The following is a 20,314-nucleotide window of genomic DNA, read 5'->3' as shown; positions in this document are numbered from 1 at the left end:
TGTTGGGCTGCAGTCCGTGGGGTCGCTGAGAGTCGGACACGACTGAGCGACTTCACTTTCACTTTTCACTTTCATGCATTGGAGAAGGAAATGGCAACCCACTCCAGTGTTCTTGCCTGGAGGATCCCAGGGACAGAGGAGCCTAGTGGGCTTCCGTCTATGGGTCGCACAGAGTCGGACACGACTGAAGCGACTTAGCAGCAGACATAAATGCTGAGCGCAGTCGGTTGACTTCAATTGACCATGTTTATCGAACAGGTGGCGCTAGTGGTAAAGAACCCGCCTGCCAGTGCAGAAGACTTAAGAGACACTGGTTCGATCCGTAGGTTGGGAAGATCCCCTGGAGGAGAGCATAGGCAACCCACTCCAATATTCGTGCCTGGAGAATCCCATGTAGCTTGGTGGGCTACAGCCCATGGGGGTCGCAAACAGATGCGGCTGAACCGACCTGGCACCACCTAAGGACCAGGTGCGTAGCTGACTAAGGAAGCCAGTATTCTGGTCCTGGAACTGAGCCTGGTAAAACCAGCTTCCTCTGCCCAGGTTTTCATTAACATCTTTATCTAAAACTTTACTCCCTTTCTTATCCCGCACCTGTTGCCCTCAGGATTGAAAAGTATCCAAGAAAAGGGGGGATTGGAACCCAGCAGCACCCTACAAGGGCTTCCCAGGTGAAAACGCCTCTCCCTGTTCTCTTTCTTGTTTGTAGAAAAGGACTTTGGTCTTTTGATACCCTTCCTGAGTTCCCCAGGGAAGGCACAGGCAATTATTGATAAAGGAACACAGAAACAGAGCAGTTAAACAGAAGTTAGGAGCATCATTCATTGATAAAACAACCCTGGAGCCTCCTCAAGACGTATACATAGTAATCTGACACCCATCTTTGAGCAGTTCTGTGGGAACTGAGACCCTCACCCCGGGGAGGACGGTGGCTACAAGCTGAGCACAAGCATGTGAAACCCAGACTGTCTGGAACCAGAAGGTTGAAGATTAAGATACCTGAAACACTGCCCTATTACCTCATCTCCAACCAATCAGAAGACAGCCGCTGTGCTCCTGGCTCAGTCCTGCAGTCAGCCTTGTACTTTCCCTCACCACAACCAGCTGTCAGGAAATTGACTGCCATGTGGAGGGTTGTTCAGTCGCTCAGTCGTGTCCAACGCTTTGCAATCCCATGGACCACCACGCAGTGTGGAGGGGGAGCAGCCCCGAAGCTCAATCTGGTCATAGACCCTGCTCCTGTCTGACCTTAATGTGAGACCCAGTTATTTTACCTCTGGAATGGACAGCACCTCCCCAGCCCACTTCAGCAGGGTTGAGACAGACTAAGTGATTAAATAGTTAATCCCACTAAGGGGTTCTATATAGAAAGATGGGAGACTCCTGTAAGTTAATGATTACTTGAGAAAGCAGGTGTGCTTAGCAACACACCCATGTGACAGAAGCATGAGACATGCCCCCAGACAATAAAACAGTGGTGGCATGAGCCCCACATCCTGCCCAGTGAGCTCAGTAAGTTAGTGATCCCTAGGACATGCTCTCTGCACAGATGAAAAATAATATTGTTTGTGAACCTAGATTAACCATGCAGGGACAAGAAAACTCCCCTGCTCAACCCGGAGGAGGAACTAATGATGAAAATGACATCTACTCAAGAAAGACAAAGAAGGTCTTATCCCCCTCCCCACTTTTCCTTTGATTATAAAACTGTAGCCCAGTACGTCCTCAGCATATGGCATGTTTTGCCCACCTGCTTAAAAGCCTCACACATGTCCTATTCCGGTAAATCACTTATCTACCACTTTGCTCTTACTGAATTCTTCTCTGCACTGAGACATAAAGGACTATGGTAACGAAGCTCTTCGGAGCCCCTGTGAAATGACACTTTCTGGTCTGGAAGCCAAGTTGAGGACTGTTGCTACTGGCCCCAGTCCTGCCTCGGGGGGTTCACCTGGTCGGGAGGGTAGAGCACATCTCCTCACCCCCTCGGACGTGGTTCTTCTTTGTCCATTCAGGGATTGGACTGCATGACCCCTGTGAGCTTTTCTGAAGGCACATCCAGTGTGTGTTTTCCAACACCACACAATAACCCAGTTTTGACACTACCTGCAGGTAACTGGGATCCCACATGTCAGGGGCTGAGTCCCACAGGACTGCAACATGAGACAGCCCCAAGGCCAGGTCATCATCTGTGCTGCTTGCCTTGTTGTTGTTGTTGTTCAGTCACTCAGTCGTGTCCGACTCTTTGTGACTTCATGGACTGCATCACGCCAGGCTTCCCTGTCCTTCACTGTCTCCCAAAGTTTGCTCAAACTCATGTCCATTGAGTCAATGATGCCATCCAACCATCTCATCCTCCATTGCCCTCTTCTCCTCCTGCCTTCAGTGTTTCCCAGCATCAGGGTCTTTTCCAGTGAATCAGTTCTTCGCATCAGGTGACTGAAGTATTGGAGCTTCAGCTTCAGCATCGGTCCTTCCAATGAATATTCAGGGTTGATTTTCTTTAGGATTGATTGGTTTGATCTCCTTGCTGTCCAAGGGACTCTCAAGAGTCTTCACCAGCACCACAGTTGTTAAGCTACTACTGACTGTAGATCAGAGGTTCCCACAAGCTCCTCCTTGGGTTTGATTAATTTGCTAGAGAGACTGACAGAACCAAGGAAAACATTTTACTTATGAAAACATCAGTTTACGTAAAAAGACATAACTCAGGAACCCAGGAGGAAGAGATGCACAGGGCAAGTGTATGCTGAGGGAGCGGAGTTTCCACTTTCCCTACACCTCCATGAGCTCACCAACCCAGAAACTCTCCAAACCTCATCTTTCCATGTATTTAATAGAGGCATCATTACGTCACGAACAAGTTAATTAAATCAATGGTCATTGGTGATTTCTTCCTTTTTTTTCTTTTGTGGCCACATCCTGCTACACGTGGGACCTTAATTCCCCAACCAGGGACTGAACTAGCCTAGCGTCCACTGCCTTGGAAGGCAGAGTTTTAACCACTGGACCACCATGGAAGTCCCATTGATGATCGAACTCCATCTCCAGCCCCCTCCCCTCCCAGGAGGCTTGGGGATGGGCCTGACCATTCCCACCTCCCAGTCACCCAGTTTGTTCCCCTGGCTCACAACCTTAGGCTGGTTACCTAGGGGCTTCCCCAAAATCACATCATTAACATAACAAGAGACACCTGTATGTCTTTCCTCGGGAAATTTCAAGGATTTTAGGAGCTCTGCTAAGAGCTGGGACAGAGGCCAAAAGTATATTTATTATCACAATATCTCAGGAAGGGTCTATGAAATTACAACTGGGGGCATTTTATGCTAAATGGTCCCTGGGAATGACCTTGGTAATTGGTGTGATTTCCTGGCAAGATAAGAAACTTTAGGGACAGTTTCTGAGGCTTAAAGGAAAGGTTTTCAAGAAGAAGAGCCAGTGTTACCAGTTGTGTAAAAACCTGGGGGTGGGAATTTACAAAAGGATGATTCCAGAGCCTGTTTTCTGTCAGTACTTCCAACTATCACTGACTGGTGTAGTTTGAAAAGGGCAAAGTACTATCACCCTTTGGAATGCATTTAATTTTTACATCGGACACAATTCAGTTCCTAACACAAACCATGGATTCATGTCTTCTACATATATATGTGTTCAGTCATTCCAACTCCTTGTGGTCCCATGGACTACACCCCACCAGGCTCCTCTATCCATGGAATCTTCCAGGCAAGAATACTGGAGTGGGTTGCCATTTCCTACAACAGGGGATCTTCCCGACCCAGGGATTGAAACCACAACTCTTGCATTTCCTGCAAAGACAGGCTGATTCTTTACCACTAGTGCCATCTGGGAAGCCCCTAGAGAATGGGCCCTTTGGAATGAGGCCCATCAAAATCCTGAAAAGGTCTCTGATGCTTCAGTCTTAAGTTTATGTAAATGTTGCATTTACTATACAACCACTGCTTGTTTCCACATTTAAAAATTGTCTTAAAGTAATTGTCATCTGGTAAACTTGACACTTCAAGAAAATGTACTGCGTTTTGGTCTATTTTTTCAAAGTTCCCCCTCCCCATTCTAAACACACACACACACACACACATCCCTAGAGTACAAATTCTCTAAGAAGCATCATGGGAGGAATAGAAGATGATAATACTTGGAGTCTGGTTGTAGAAGACTTAAAGTGTGAAAGTGAGTCACTCAGTCATGTCCGACTCTTTGTGACCCCATGGATTGTATATGTATAATTCTCCAGACCAGAATACTGGAGTGGGTAGCCTTTCCCCTTCTCCGGGGGATCTTCCCATCCCAGGGATCGAACCCAGGTCTCCCACATAGAAGGCGGTTTCTTTACCAGCTGAGCCACCAGGGAAGCCCAGAAAACTTTAAACAGCAAGCTAACAAGTTTAGACTTTATCTTATAAGCCATTTGTACATCACTGAAATGTTTTTTTAACAGAGGATTGAAATTGCAAAAGCAGTGTCTTGGAAATAATAAGCCAGAAGCAGGGTGAAGAATAGCTTGGAGGGGAAAGAAACCAAAAGCAAGCAAACAAGTCAGGTTATGCAATAAACCAGACAATGCAGTAGGGACTTGGATCTCAAGAGCGGCAATAAAAATGGAGGATAGGGACTTCCCTGGCAGCCCAGTGCTTTAAGACTTCACCTTCCAATGCATGGGGTGAAAGTTCAATCCCTGATCAGGGAGCCAAGATCCCACATGCCTCGGGGTCAAAAAACCAAAACGTAAAACAGAAGCAATGTTGTAACGCATTCAATATTCTCCTAGTTAAACCCCTGTTAAACCCCTAGTTTAACTCCTGTTAAACCCCTAGTTAAACCCCTGTGGCTTCCTGTTTCCTCCATGGGTCTGGCCCAGGCTCCACTGCACAGCAGTCCACGACCCCTCCGTGGCCCCCACTTCTGAGTCTCTCCATCCCTCTCCATCACCCTTTGTTCAAGCTGAGCTTGCCGTGGAGGGTCAGGCTCACTCAGCTGGTTTTGAAGCAGCAGGGAAGGGGGCTGTGAGACTCTATTTGTGTTTTGTAATAGGTTCATTTGTACCGCTTTTTTATATTCCACATATAATTGATGTCATTTGATAATGTGTCTTTCTCTGATTTACTTCACTCAGTATGACAGTCTCTAGGTCCATCCACGACGCTGCTTGCTGTTGCTGTTCAGTCGCTCAGTCGTGTCTGACTCTTCGCGACCCCACGGACTGCAGCACGCCAGGCTTCCCTGTACATCACCAACTCCTGGAGCTTGCTCAAAGTCAAGTCCATCGAGTTGGTGATGCCGTCCAACCATCTCGTCGTCTTCCATCCCCTTCTCCTGCCTGCAATCTTTCCCAACATCAGGGTCTCTTCCAATGAATCAGCTCTTCCCATCAGGTGGCCAAAGTATTGGAGATTCAGCAGGCTGCTAATGGGCATTATTTCATTCTTTTTATGCTGACTCACTCTTTTAGATCATGGACTCCTCCAGAGTGGGGTGTCAGATTGGCACCCCCAGTGCCCAGCGCAGAGCTTGGCACCTGGTGGGCACTCATTGACTCCTGGAGATGGCGCTGAGGTTGTGCCTGCAGGATAGGGAACTGACTGCTGCCCTCTCCTGGCAACAAGAGGCATTGTCCAGACCACAGACTTCCCTCCCATCCTTTGCCAAAAAAGAAAAGGAGGAAAGGGAGGCAGTGCCTAAAGACAAAGAAAGCTCCAGTCACTCTTTCTAACTCTTAAATACTTGTGAATTAAGAATATGGGCAGAAAGTGGATTCATGGGCTGGGTGCTGAGGATGGTTGGGAAGTGACAGCCAAAGGTATGAGATTTCTTTACAGGGTAATGAAGATGTTGTAAGATGAATTGTAGGGACCTCCCTGGTGGTCCAGTGGTTAAGACACCACACTTCCAATGTAGGGGACCCAGGTACCTGGGTTTGATCCCTGGTTGGGGAACTAAGATCCCACAAACCTCGAAACGAAATAAATACATAAATAAAATGGATTAGAGTGGCGATTGCATGACTCTGTTAAAAGCCCCTGAATTGTACACATCTTTTCCATGAAGTGTAGCTTGAAGGATTTTAATTTCCTGACCAGGGATCGAACCCAGATCCTCCACAGTGAACATACAGAGTCCTTACCACTGGACCTGCAGGGAACTCTCTGAATTGTACACTTTAAATGGATAAGTTATATGGTATCTGAATTCTATCTCAGTAAGGCTGTTACCAACATCCGCTGGATCATGGAAAAAGCAAGAGAGTTCCAGAAAAACATCTATTTCTACTTTATTGACTATGCCAAAGCCTTTGACTGTGTGGATCACAATAAACTGTGGAAAATTCTGAAAGAGATGGGAATACCAGACCACCTGACCTGCCTCTTGAGAAATTTGTATGCAGGTCAGGAAGCAACAGTTAGAACTGGACATGGAACAACAGACTGGTTCCAAATAGGAAAAGGAGTACGTCAAGGCTGTATATTGTCATCCTGCTTATTTAACTTATATGCAGAGTACATCATGAGAAACGCTGGACTGGAAGAAACACAAGCTGGAATCAAGATTGCTGGGAGAAATATCAATAACCTCAGATATGCAGATGATACCAGCCTTATGGCAGAAAGTGAAGAGGAACTCAAAAGCCTCTTGATGAAAGTGAAAGAGGAGAGTGAAAAAGTTGGCTTAAAGCTCAACATTCAGAAAATGAAGATCATGGCATCGGGTCCCATCACTTCATGGGAAATAGATGGGGAAACAGTGGAAACAGTGTCAGACTTTATTTTTCTGGGCTCCAAAACCACTGCAGATGGTGACTACAGTCATGAAATTAAAAGACGCTTACTCCTTGGAAGGAAAGTTATGACCAACCTAGATAGCATATTCAAAAGCAGAGACATTACTTTGCCAACAAAGGTTCGTCTAGTCAAGGCTATGGTTTTTCCTGTGGTCATGTATGGATGTGAGAGTTGGACTGTGAAGAAGGCTGAGCGCTGAAGAATTGATGCTTTTGAACTGTGGTGTTGGAGAAGACTCTTGAGCGCCGGCGCAGGCTCTGCTCGAGCTGATGCGATCAAGCTCCCTCCCTCCCTCCCTCCATCCCTGGGTCCCTGGGCCATGTCCCTACAATGGGAAATCCAGGGCAGCTACCTGAACAGTCTGGGTCTGAGCCCAGTGATCCCAGGTGGCCTTGCACACTCAGTTCAGCACCTGCCCTTGGAACAAATCGGGGGACAACTGGAAGGGCTGTCACCGAGGAAAAGTGCAACGCTGCCCTGAGTTCAGTGCCCAGCGCGCTGTCGCCAGCTCTCAGCTCCAGGGCCCTAAGGTCGCCTGCGGCTCCAAGCCTATGGGCCCGGCCGCCTGCCCACTCCATGCCTGGAGGTCTCCGGACCCACTCAATAAATAGCTTTGCACCAACTGGCCATCAATAGGTAATACAGACGGTGAGCGTTAAGTGGGTGCAAGTTGAGAAAGAATAGTTAGGACGTCGCCACTGATCAGTGAAGCCCCTGAGGAACCCAGAGCCCCGTGCAGAAAGACACCCCTTCCCCCTCCGCCCTCTACCTGAGATCCCTGAGTACTCCCACCCCGCCCCACCCCCCTGGCTAGGGGCGCCCAGAAACCCGGGAAGAAAAAAGCTGAGGCCGTCAGCCCGAGGACACGCCCAAAAATAGTGCCCCTGGAGGAGGCTGGCTTGGGGAGGAAGGCTGCTGAACAACACACCTGCAGGGCCTTTGGGAAGACATGAACTCTCAGGTGCTTCTGAGTACACGTTTTGGCTACATGCTGAAAGGATAAATAGCAAAGTCAATATTTGACTAGAGCTGACTGTGACCGACACAGATGGACTTTTGGGATACAAGAGTAAATCTGAGCTTTCATACAAGCTTTTTTTGTTGTTATTATTTTACGATTTAAACATTTAAAAATATTAGCAGACCAGTTACAGAAGTTTGATGTAATACCAAAGAAACAATAATTTCTTAATTTCTCAATAGTAAGAGCTGCTGGCTTGCCCCTGTGGTCACTGCAGAGCACATTTATGATGGTAAACACATTCACTCTCCACTGAGGCCGATGCAGGGCTGGGTTCCTCCCAAAAGGGGATCCTAGTTCCAGTTATGCTGATTAGATCTGATGCCCTGGACCCACATGTGATCCTTGATCACAGACAGGTTTGGGGAAGGTGGAAATGAGGCATTTGGTTATTGGACACTCCCATGAATGAGGCCAAAGCCAAATTTCAGTTTACCTACAGACATGGAAGGATGAAGACAGGCTACTTTTTATTGTCCCAAAGAGCAAAACAAAACAAAATATATTTATCTTAAGTATGAAATTAGATTTTATCTTTTAAAAGAAGGAAAATACTCTTTTCTTTCAGTAGGACAGGCACCAAATATACCATCTGCTTTCCCCCAAGGAGATCGGAAACCCAAGGAAATAATATTAAGATCAAGTCTTTACTTCACAGGGTGCCCAGACTTGTTGGGATGACAAAATATCAAAGCTAGTGTATTAGATAGTCATTTTCATCATTGAGTGTGAAAGAGAAAAAAGTACAGATGTTATTCATAATAGCATCAGGAAAAAGCACTATCCTAGACACCATGCATCAAACCCCTGTCCAGACCAGTCAGTGGCTCTCAATCTGAAGACTGGAGACTTTGGGGTCTTTCAGATCTATACTCCAGCATTCAACAGGCTGAACAAGTGAGACATGGCACACACACACTCATGACCGTTTGCTATGTGCCATGCACTGCGTTAAGTACGTCACACGTGATAATTTATCATTTAACCCTCAAAGAAAACCCCTGTGACATAGACAGTATTATGATTCCCATCTATCCCAGAGATGAGGAACGCTTGCCCAGTGACCCGGGGTGTGTTCAGTGATGAAGCTTCAAGCATCACTGTGTGCAGACCCCACATGTGTATGCAGTGTTCAGTCGTGTCTGACTCTTTGTGACTCCACGAGCTGTAGCCAGCCAGGCTCCCCTGTCCACGGGATTCTCCTGGCAAGAATACTGCAGTGGGTCGCCATTTCCTCCTTCAGAGGATCTTCTGAACCCAGAGATCCAAGCCACATCTCCTGCGTTGCAGGTGGATTCTTACCCCTGAGCCGCTGGGGAAGCCCGAATAGCAGTCTATTGTTATTCAAATGCGTGAAAATGGAGCTGTAATCTCTAAAATAAGTAAATATTTTATGAAATGTTCAGTAGCTGTTTTGGTTAGTAGTATAAATTGTGTTTTCTCAGTTGACAGACACCAGAAGTAGCAAGAAATTATGAAATGTCCTTAACATTTTTGGTATTAACATTTTTTTTCACACCAGTCATATCGGTGATGTTCTAATTCTTAGGTTGGGAGTGTGGTATATTTCCAAGGTCCATTATGTTGGTATGTTACATAACGTGTATATGTGTACACAATGCTCATCTCACATTCTCTTGGACGATTCAAGTACTATTTTTTTTTTTACTGTTTAAGAGCATTAGCAGTCAAAAAAGTTCCTTTTTAAAGAACCTTTAGAAACAAAGGGTTTAGGGAATTTCCTGGTGGTCCAGTGGTTAGGATTCCTTGCTTCCACCGCCACAGGTAAGGGTTCAACCCCTGGTCAGGAGGAACTAAGATCCCACACTCCAAGCAACATGGCCAAAATAGTAACAACTAAATAAAATAAAAACTAAACGATTAAAACAAGGGATGTTTATGTCTGAGGGATGGACCTGGCATTTGGGAGATGTACCATGTGAGTTCCCAAAAGGTTCATTCTGACAATAATGAGCCAGATAATAAAAATAATAACAAAACTAACCAGAGCACCTAAAGAGTAAGGTGGGGAGTGGGGAAAGGAAAAGTGTGCTCTCTTCCTCTAGCAAAAGGGGGGAGTTTCAGAAGGATTTTGAATGACTGACTGGTACGACTGAAAATAATCGCGTTATTAAACATCTTTAATGGGAATACTAATTTAAACCAGCTGAGGGTTAAAAAAAAGGGGGTGTGGCTGGGCAACAGATGAGGGAGAGGGAAAGAAAATTTGGGGAATTTCTTGGTGATCTAGTGGTTAGGACTCTGCCTGTTCACTGCCAAGGGTATGGGTTCAATCCCTAGCAAGAAAAGAATGAAAAGAAAACAGATTGAAAAAAAAAACAAACCTATCTGTGCACTTTCTACATTGAGTACGTGTAAGTTTTACAATCCGAAGAATATAATGTAAATAAAATGCAAAATAATTCCAGAAACAGAAAAAAAAACTGGGGGATCCTAGAACCCAGTGACTACTGTCCCTCCTCACCCCTTCCATCTCCCAGACCCCTCAACCATTCATTGACTGAAAGAGCACAGCACTTCCTCCCTGGAAACCTCTACCTCTGACCCTTCCCTTTCCCCTTCCACGAGGTTTTCTCCTGTCTTACAGACCTCTGTATCCTATCCAGGTCTCACCAGAGCGCTCATCCCATCAGAATCATGAGCATGATTTACTAACCTGTGTGAAGGTGGGCACTGGGCTAGATGCCCGACATACATTCCTGCTTTGTAACCATCACAACTACCCTCGTTGACAGGTGTTCCTATCCCTGTTAATCTGCCCCAAATTGGTTAGTATGTTGGGGACCCAACTCCTTGCTTACTCTCTAGAAAGAGCACGTGCTCTTTCTACTGCCAGTATGTGTGCAAAAGCGGTCATATCTTGGGTGCTCAAGTAAAACATGCTGACTAGCAGATACGTACAACTGTTTGCTGCCAGTAAAGAAATAGATGCTTTTAGAAAAGCATTACTCGACTGGAACTTTTCTATACCAACTTGTTCAGCCAGATAATATCCAGTGGCCCCAGCTTCAAAAGAAATCAGTACACACAAGACAGTGACCGTACACAGGTGCAGGAGCCAACAGCAAGATAACTGCCAAGGCGGCAAGCCAGCACCCTACCCTCCGCCCGTCTCCCGCAACTTCGGAGGGCCACCGTTACTTCTCACCCTCCTGAGGACAGTGGTAGAAAGGAAGCGGATTTACTCTCTAGTGAGGCAATCCCCTCAAGTCCGCTGAAGGCCAGTCACTGAATGAAAAACGTCTTAATCGAGGCTAAATACATTTGCTGGAAGAAACGATTTTATTTGTCCTGCATCCCTTCCCAGCCAATCCCAAGAGAAAAGACTACAATGAATTACCTGGTTATAATATTGAAATTTTATCCGAAAACAGCCTTTTTAGTTTTCTACCTATATAGGACAGTCTTCATAATACAGTGCCAAGCACTGAGCAAGGGCTCCAAAACAAATAAACAAAAAACCTCATTATTATTGGCATACACATTTCTTCAGCCAATAATTATTTGATAACACGCACCAGATACTAAACTGGGCTTAAGTGGTAAGGAAGAGCAGGACCCTCCATACACAGATCTTTTTGTCAAAAAGTTATTGTTTTGGTAACTATGGCGCTTCCTAGTCGCCACAGGAAGTCCATGAATACACGGGAACCCAGTATTAAGAAAATATTCCTCTTCATGGGCCTTCAGTAAGATGCAGTGGCTCTCCTCGCGAGTTGAACCCATTCTATGTGTTCAGTTGTATTATTGTCGGGACAGGCCCCTTTAACACACGGGCCATTTCTTGCAAACGGGCAGATCGCAGCGTTTCGCCGGGCCCAGGGCGCACGCTAGCCCCTCTCCGGGGAAACCCAGACGCCTCCCCGGCCCTACACGCCCAGGTAACGCTCCCCTCGCTCTGCATTCAGGACGCGCGCCTGGCCAGGCGGGGAGGCCGGCAGCCCGCGGCTCGGGCCGGGGCGACGCACGCGCGGCACCCACGTCCGGCCGCGCGGCGTCGGATGCTGCGGGGGTATCGAGAAGGATCTGGAAGAATCTGGCTAGACCGGGGGGACGGGAGGGGGAGGCTGGGAGAACGAGAGGCGGGGGCGGGGGCTGGCTCCGAGTCCGAGGGTCTCGGGGCCGGGGCGGGGCTAGGCAGCCGGCGGGAGGAACGAACCAGAAACCACCTTCCGCAGGAGCGCCCTGAGCTCCAGAGCCTGAACCCGCTCGGCCGCCGGTGCCTCTAGAAAGTTCTCCCCCCACGTCCCTGGCGGCCGCCCGGCTCCTCCCAGCCCCTCCCTCCGAGGCGGTGGGACCAATCGCTCCCCCGGCCGCCCACGACCCCACCTCCTCCTCCGCCCGCGCCCGAGCAGAGAGGTGCGCGAGCCCCGACCCGCTGCCCGCACCGCCGCGCACACTCCGGCGCCCGCTGCCCGAGAAACGGCGTGATGACCGCCGAGGAGACGAAGGCGGCCGAGAGCGGAGCGCAGTCGGCGCCGCTGCGCCTCGAAGGGGTGGACATCAGCCCCAAGCAGGATGAAGGGGTGCTTAAGGTAAGGGGCAGGGGGCGCCCCGGGGTGGCGGCGGGGGGGTTCGGGCACTGGGAGCGCCCCAGTATCTGGCCAGGGCTCGGACGGCCGCCTTTCAGCCTCCCGGCTGGCCGTTGAGCAGGCCATGCAGCCGTGGCCCTGCGCATCGCCTTCCTGGCCAGGCTGCCGGTTCAGGGCGGGAGGGCTGCCACACGTTCGGAAGGGGAACATCTGGGCTGAGGCTCCCCAGGCCTGGGAAGGGTCCCTGAGCGCAGCGCCTGCTCTGGCTGCGGCATACGCCGGGAGGGGCGCGGCTGGGGGCGGACGCGCTCGCGCGGGGGGCCTGGCGGCGTGCACCGCCCCGCTGCGATCTGCGACCCGCGGCCGGCTTCTTCCCGGCCGCCGCTGCCGCCAGGGAGCACCCCCACCCAACCCCAGCCGCCTGCGTCTCCGGGGTGCGGAGCTTGCCGACCCCGGCAGTTAAACATTAGCCAGGACGCGAACAGGGTCCCGGGAGTTATTGCCTGGCCCGCGCGGGCCTTTGTGCGACTTGGCGCGCGGTCCTGGCGCCCTCCGCCCTCTGGTCACCCCTTTCCTAAAGGCTGGGACCCGGCTAGGTCACCCGCTCGGCCATGCTGTCCCCCTCCCCCCCCCCGGCCCCGGTGCATGCCGGGACCTGTAGTTCACCCACTCCCCGCCCGCACCGCACCCCACCCCACTCCACCCCCGGCCCGGGGCCTTCTTGAGCGCGGGGTGCGGGACTGGGAGGAGGTGCTTTGGTTGGGCGCCGTAAACCGTGTTACGGCTGGAGGAGCCAGGCAGCAGGGCGTCTTGACCCGGGTCAGGACAACCGGCCGCGGTTCGGAGCAGGTTCTGCGCTGTCCAGGATGGCGAAATCCTAGCCCGGCTTCGTTCCTATCTTCACCCAGTCTTTCTGCTTCTCCTGGCTTCCCGCAGCTCAGCCCACGTGTGCGTGTGGCCAGGGCAGGTTGGAGACCTCGGCGAGCTTCTTAGCCGTTTCAGAAACGCACCTGGCTGCTCTCCCAGTGTGCACGCGGGCTTCCAGGGAGACCCCCATTTCCCCTTTTCATTCTCCACACCACCTTTTCATTTTTCTGTTTACTCAAGTCCATGTGCCTTGCATCGTGGGAGCTTTCCTTTAGAGGGTAACTTGCACACTTAACCAGGTAGACCACCTTTTTATAAACGCTAAAGAAGAGAAGCAGGTTCTTCTAAACACTGGGAAATATTCTGGCCCTGACTTCAAGGACTGCAGTAGCCTACCAGTCAGGAACGCTCAAGTCCCAGGTCAGAGCCTAGGGCCTCCTGCTCAAAGGCCCTTGGCTCACTTGTAAGCTGGTAATTGCTCTTAACCTCTCCTGGACTTTCTGGTTTCCCTCTTCTCTCTAAACCAGACCTGATTGGATGACTGGAGTTTAGTAAGCATGAGGAAATGTAGCATAAATACTTTCCCCTTTGCTGCTGATAAATTCAGTGTTTTACTGGTTTAGTCCTGTAACCACTGTGATAGGGTTTATCATCACTACTTTACAAATATGGTCAGTTTAGAGAGTTAAAGTGACTTCTTTAAGATCGTAACAGCAAAAATGATCTCAGGTGTTTTGTCTCCAGTGTTTCAAACCAAGTCATGTCATGGTCCAAGAAAGGGAGGTCAGTTTAATTCTAGCCAAAGCCCACAGCAGAGTCATTTGATGAAGGGTTTGTTGAGTTACTTGCAAGGAGGCAGAAGAGACCGTTTACATTCTGGCCAGAGGCATGCGAACAGTCATGGTTCCTCTCTGTGTCCATCCCCAGGGACTCAACCTTTTCTCCTTCCCTTCCTTCCAGGTCATCAAGCGAGAGGGCACCGGCATGGAGACACCCATGATTGGGGACCGAGTCTTTGTCCACTACACAGGCTGGCTGCTCGATGGCACCAAGTTCGACTCCAGCCTGGACCGCAAGGACAGGTTCTCCTTCGACCTGGGGAAAGGTGGGCATGGTTAGCAGGCTCTTAGGACTGGGGTGTGTGCGCTGTCACAAACAGAAACCGTATTCTCAGAAGCTTAAACAGGGAACAGCTTATTACAGTTCTTTTTTTAATTTCCACTGTCCTGAAACTATTGATTTTTTTAATCTCTCATTGCCTTGATCACCTTCAAAAACCTTGCTTCCTTTTCTGGGGTGGACTGCCTTGTTTTCTTGAACCTCTTTATTTCAGAGTTGAGTGATTTTTCTTTTTTTTGAGAGGTCTGAGACCTGATACCATTTATCGCAACCAGATTTTCTACCTTCCTGGTCCCATTTCTAAATAGTACCCAGCTTCCCTTTGGGCATGGGACAGTAAGTCTCTCAGGCCACTGTTTGAACCCAGAGGGAGATCCCTGCCAAAGAGGACCTGTTTCTTTTCTGTACCTACAGGGGAGGTCATCAAGGCTTGGGATATTGCTGTAGCGACCATGAAGGTGGGTGAAGTGTGCCATATCACCTGCAAGCCAGAGTACGCCTATGGCTTAGCGGGCAGCCCCCCGAAGATCCCTCCCAACGCCACGCTTGTGTTTGAGGTGAGTGTCCAGCCACAGAGGACCAGGCAGAGAGCCAACCTTATCTCAGCCCAGGGTCTGGCTGCCCTCCAGCCCTTCCTGCTGCTTGGAGACAATGTAGCCAAGGCTGAGGGCCTGCTCTCAGGGGAGGGAAGACAGGGAGTGCGCATCACCTACTGCTATTGCCAGAGAACTGTCAGTGGGCAGGTTTCAGTTGGGGGGAGGTGACCGCAAGCCCCTCTTTCAGACTTCAAGCAGCGGGGTGAGGGCTTGAGGCCTATTCATCTCGAGAGGGGTGCTCAGAGGGAGGTGGACCAACACGAAGGAATTGGGAGGTCACAGGCTCCATGCAGTCATGACTGACAGTGGAGAACATTGGTGCCCTGGAGATAAGATGCGGGCAGAGATGCTTCTCGCATGGGTCGAGGCAAGGGGCAAGCCTTTGCTGAGAAGATGGAACTTCACTGTGTTAAGACTCACAGATGGTTGAGCCCTACGCAGTGGAGGCCTGGAGAATGTTGGAAAGACTAGTGAGAGATGTGGGGTCATTTCTAATGCCTGTCGGATGGAGCTTGTCTAGCAGCTGAATTAGGACCATCTGGAACACGTGCTTGTTCTATAGGGCAGTCATTAAGGAGACTGATAGCAAGGTCGAGACCAGGGCCGCTCCTGAGAACTTAGCCACTTGGTCCACTCCTGGTGCGGCTGCCTGTGCAGTCAGACCTGCTCTGGCCCTTACTAGGGACTCTTGTGGGAGAGAGGGGAGCATGGATCCTTACATCTTGTCCCACAGGTGGAGCTGTTCGAGTTCAAGGGTGAGGACCTGACAGAAGAGGAGGACGGCGGAATCATCAGGAGAATACGGACGCGGGGGGAGGGCTATGCCAAGCCCAACGAAGGTGCTCTCGTGGAGGGTGAGGCTCACAATCTGGGATTCTCACTCGGGCTCCGCTGTGCAGGGCCTGGGTGGCTGTGGGCAGGTCCATACCTTTCTGTGATCCAGCTTTCTTATCTGTAAAGTGAGGGATTGAACCACATTCTCTTAACATCCCTCCATCTGAGAATGCAGAAAGGCATCTGGGGAGTAGGAAGGGACAAGGCAGGGGGGTGGCTGGGGGTGGCTGGTGCATCCCTTAGTCACCAGCCCACTCAAATCCAGTGCATTGTCTGTCTGCCACGCCAGTTGCACTGGAAGGATACTTCAAGGACCAGGTGTTTGACCGGCGGGAGCTCCGCTTTGAGGTCGGCGAGGGGGAGAGCATGGATCTGCCCTGTGGGCTGGAGAAAGCCATCCAGCGCATGGAAAAAGGAGAACATTCCATTGTGTATCTCAAGCCCAGGTGAGGCCAGCTCTGGCCCAGGTGTGGGCAGTCTGTAGAGCAGGTGGGCGAACTGAGGTCAGATCTTGTCCAGGTGAGTTGTAGAGCCAGCCTGTATTGTATAGCCAGTTGTGTCCTCCCCTGCCAGCAGTCACTATGCGCTGGTCACTCGGCACAGACACCTCAGGACCTCTGTTGTACTCAGGAGTGTGGCCACAATCACCCACATCTTTTTGAATCAAAACCTCATCTCGTCAGTTATGGCTGTGGCAGATTACCTTTCCCAGCCCAAGATTTTCATCTCCTGTTAATTGAGTCGTTACTAATGTTTGTTGAAACATACCTACTATGTGCCAGACACAGTGCAGAAAATTCCTGGGTGTTCAGAGACATTGTTCCCACCTTCTAATGGCTCTCTGCTCAGGGAGATAATCGTGCCAGTGCGTAATGTGAGTTACTAGAATGATGTGTAAGATGTAAGAGCCCAACTAACTGTGTGAAGAAGCATCAGGGAAGATTTTGCCAAGCAGGGAAGTTTGCACCAAGACCAAAGGGATGGAGGGCACTTTGCAGGAAACCTTTTAAGTACGAAGCAAGTTAAGAAACGACCTGGTGTTTTCTTGCCACCACAGATATGCTTTCGGCAGTGCTGGGAAGGAGAAGTTCCAGATCCCACCAAATGCTGAGCTGAAGTATGAAATACATCTCAAGAGTTTTGAGAAGGTGAGTTCGTTCAGGGTCTTCCCTGCGCCACCTCGGACGTAACTCCTTGGGGCGGCTGACAGCTTGTTTTTCTCCTTTGGGGTATGGCAGGCCAAGGAGTCCTGGGAGATGAGTTCAGAGGAGAAGCTGGAGCAGAGCACCATAGTGAAGGAGCGAGGCACTGTGTACTTCAAGGTGAGCCCGCAGCGAGGTCCTCAGACACTCCCAGGGTGGGCTCTGCCACGGCAGCGGGCTTTCTGCCAGGAAGTGGACAGGCTGGTACCTGCAGCTGTCACCAAGAGGATCTGAGCTGGCTGGTCGGGTTGGGGTGGGGCGGGTCATGACTCTCATACCCCTGGGTCACTGGTGTCCACGGGCTGTGACAGCCTGGGGCCGCCGAGCCTGTGCTGGGTGCCTGAGCCTGCCCCCGCTTGTAGGAAGGCAAGTACAAGCAAGCTGTGCTGCAGTACAAGAAGATTGTGTCCTGGCTGGAATACGAGTCCAGCTTCTCTGATGAGGACGCAGAGAAGGCGCAGGCCCTTCGGCTGGCCTCCCACCTCAACCTGGCCATGTGTCATCTGAAGCTACAAGCCTTCTCCGCTGCCATTGAGAACTGTAACAAGGTGAGGCTCCTTAGGCGGGTGAGGGCGGTGTGTCCAGGCAGGGCTGGGTGCGCCCCCGGTGTGCCTGAAACTTGGCCTTGGTGACTAGGGCAGGGGAGGCAGGATGGAGCTGTGGGGCTCTGAGGTGGAGGCCCACAGGCAGCAGTGTGGGAAGCAAGCGGGTTTTTGGCTTAGTTAAGGTCAAGGACGAGGGCACAGAGGCGAGTGGAAGCACTGGTTGGAGGAACCAGTCCAGCATTCTCCCCTCCTGGCCCTCTGCCTCTCCCTCCTGTACCCGCTTTATTCTGAAGTGGGATGGGCTTCCCTGGAGGTCCAGTGGTTAGGACTCGGCGTTTCTATCCCTGGGGCGCGTGGATCCCTGGTGGGGAACCAAGCCATGAGCCACATGGTTCCCTTGCCCCCCAGAAAGAGAAGAGCGTGTTAGCGTCCAGGTGGTTTTCATCTGAAGGCCCGTTTTCCTGTGTGCCTCGGCTAAATGAGGTGCCTTCCTAGCCTCAGGTCCTTTCCACGTGGTGCCCAAGACCTGTTCATCGGGGGTGGGGCCCCTCTCACCGGCAGTGACTTGGGAGGATCTGAGACTTTGCTGCTGCTCCTCTGTGTGTCTTAGGCCCTGGAACTAGACAGCAACAATGAGAAAGGCCTCTTCCGCCGAGGAGAGGCCCACCTGGCAGTGAATGACTTTGACTTGGCACGGGCTGACTTCCAGAAGGTTCTGCAGCTCTACCCCAGCAACAAGGCGGCCAAGGCCCAGCTGGTCGTGTGCCAGCAGCGCATCCGCAAGCAGCTTGAGAAAGAGAAGAAGCTCTACGCCAACATGTTTGAGAGGCTGGCTGAGGAGGAGACCAAGGTGAGGATGGGCAGGGTGGACGGGAGGAGGTGCCATCACCTGGTCCCGTGCCAGTCTGTGTGTATCCCTGTGTGTTGTCCCTGCTCAGGCCCTGCGGGTTGGGAGCTGGATGTTCTGTTGTGCTTCCCGCCCTGTATTCTCTGTGCCCATTAGTAAAACACAGGTTTAAGAACCTGAGGTTTAAAGAGATGATAGTTGGATTCAAAGTGCACAGAAGAGCCTGTAGTAAAAAGGCTGCAGGGCAGGCAGTGCTCCCGGGTGTAGGGCAGCAGGCGCTGCCTCCTGCCTGTGCCTCGTGCTTCTTGGACATCACACCTGAAGCTCATTTACATCAACGTGCAAAAGAGCTCATGTAGTATTTCACTGAGTGGGTGTATCGTATCTTATTTACCCTGTTCCCTGCTTCTTAGTCTCTGCGTTCTAAGCCTGCACTAACAGAAATATAATGCAAACCACATTTCTAATTTTAAATTCCTAGTAGCTGTGTTTAAAAACAAGTAAAATAGGTGAAGTTAATTTTAATATTTAATCGACCCAAGGTATCTAAATATTTTAACACGTGGCACTTCAAAATCCAATGTGTATTTTAAACCAGTTTGAACTAGCTATATTTGAAGCGTTCAGTGCCCTGCCATGGCCAAGTTCAGTTTTCCGTAGTATTGCAATAAACGATGAGTCCCTGATTCTGTACACGCATGCACAGGTGTGTCTGGTCTCTGTAATTCTGTTGGAAGTTCGTGTGTACTATTTTTTATGTGGCGTGCGGGTTTTGGGTACAGACTCCGTGGTGTCAGTGTGCAGGGCGATCACTTGGGTACAGGCAGGTGAGTGGGGGCCTGGAGTGACAGTCAGCTTTCTCGTCAGGGGAGAGGGCCAAATGAGAACTGGTGTTGACGCCCTGCCCCTCTTCCCTTCTCACAGGCCAAGGCCACAGTGGCTGCGGGAGACCAGCCAGCTGACGCCGAGATGAGGGACGAGCCGAAGAACGACGTGGCTGGGGGCCAGCCTCAGGTGGAGGCGGAAGCATAGCCTTGCCCCAGCCCTGTCCCCATGGCTGCCTGCCCGCCCCCCCACCCTACTCCACCCTGTTAGTTTTGTACAAACTGAAGAATTTTGAGTGAATTAGACCTTTATTTTTCTATCTGGTTGGATGGTGGCTTTGGGGGAAGGGAGAGAGGAGCAGGCTGGGGGGTGGGGGGGTCATTTTAGGTGGTGTCTCCCCTCCCCCCACTCCATTCCACGTGAATGAATGTCCCTCCACACGCACACTCATCAGAATGTTAATTTATTTTGCTTCCTGTTTGCTGTGTCCATTTTTCAGATAGTAGAAGGGGCGAGTGGTAGGGATGTGAGGTCCGACAAGAAGGCAGGGTGGACAGGGAGACTCCTCCTGGGCAGCCACTTCCCCTCCTCCCTCCTCCTGGTCCGTTTCCAAACACGCGGCCTCCATGTGGGTGCTAGGGGCATGGGAAAACCACTGCTGTGCCCGTTACCTCCACTCCCTTCCTCCTCAGCCCAGTTGTTGCGGCTGATGCTGTCTTCTGGTGTCATGGTGACCACCCTTGTACCCCCTCCTGTCAGTGTCCCTTTTCAGCCAGGTCGCATCCCCACCCCCTCAGCCTCTTCTCTGCACGTTGCTGAAGGTCCAGGCTTGCCTCAAGTTCCGTGCTTGAGCAATAAAGTGGAAACACTAAAAACCTGGGTGTCGGGCAGCCCTTTCTCTGTTCAGCCTCAGGGTGGGTGTGGGCAGCTGCACGGTTGGGGCAAAGCTCAGGGAGCCGCCCACCTTGTGCCCAGCCCCACCTGCAGCGCAGCAGACTTGTGCAGCGGTCTAGGAGGGCCTGCTGGGCACTGCATGGACTACAGCAGGGCCTGCGCTGAAGGCCTGGCCAGGGGTTCCCCACATCCCTCCCTGCAGCAGCCTGGCAGGTCT

At 50.9% G+C, this 20,314-nt stretch overlaps 1 protein-coding gene across 1 annotated transcript; it reads left to right on the top strand.

Moving 5' to 3' along the window:
• The first annotated feature begins 12,214 nt into the window (after nucleotides 1-12,214).
• On the top strand, nucleotides 12,215-20,073 carry FKBP4 (FKBP prolyl isomerase 4). Its single transcript, NM_001034322.2, is given in 10 exon segments — nucleotides 12,215-12,371; nucleotides 14,196-14,340; nucleotides 14,769-14,911; nucleotides 15,684-15,804; nucleotides 16,074-16,230; nucleotides 16,842-16,932; nucleotides 17,023-17,106; nucleotides 17,349-17,534; nucleotides 18,142-18,381; nucleotides 19,303-20,073. Coding segments are annotated over 10 exon segments (1,380 nt in total). The 5' UTR covers nucleotides 12,215-12,266; the 3' UTR covers nucleotides 19,411-20,073.
• The last annotated feature ends 241 nt before the right edge of the window (nucleotides 20,074-20,314 follow it).

Source organism: Bos taurus, chromosome 5 (assembly GCF_002263795.3).
Source record: "Bos taurus isolate L1 Dominette 01449 registration number 42190680 breed Hereford chromosome 5, ARS-UCD2.0, whole genome shotgun sequence".
Taxonomy (NCBI): domain Eukaryota; kingdom Metazoa; phylum Chordata; class Mammalia; order Artiodactyla; family Bovidae; genus Bos; species Bos taurus.
Note: the sequence above shows the minus strand (reverse complement) of the source record. Positions and strands in the feature narration are given on the sequence as shown.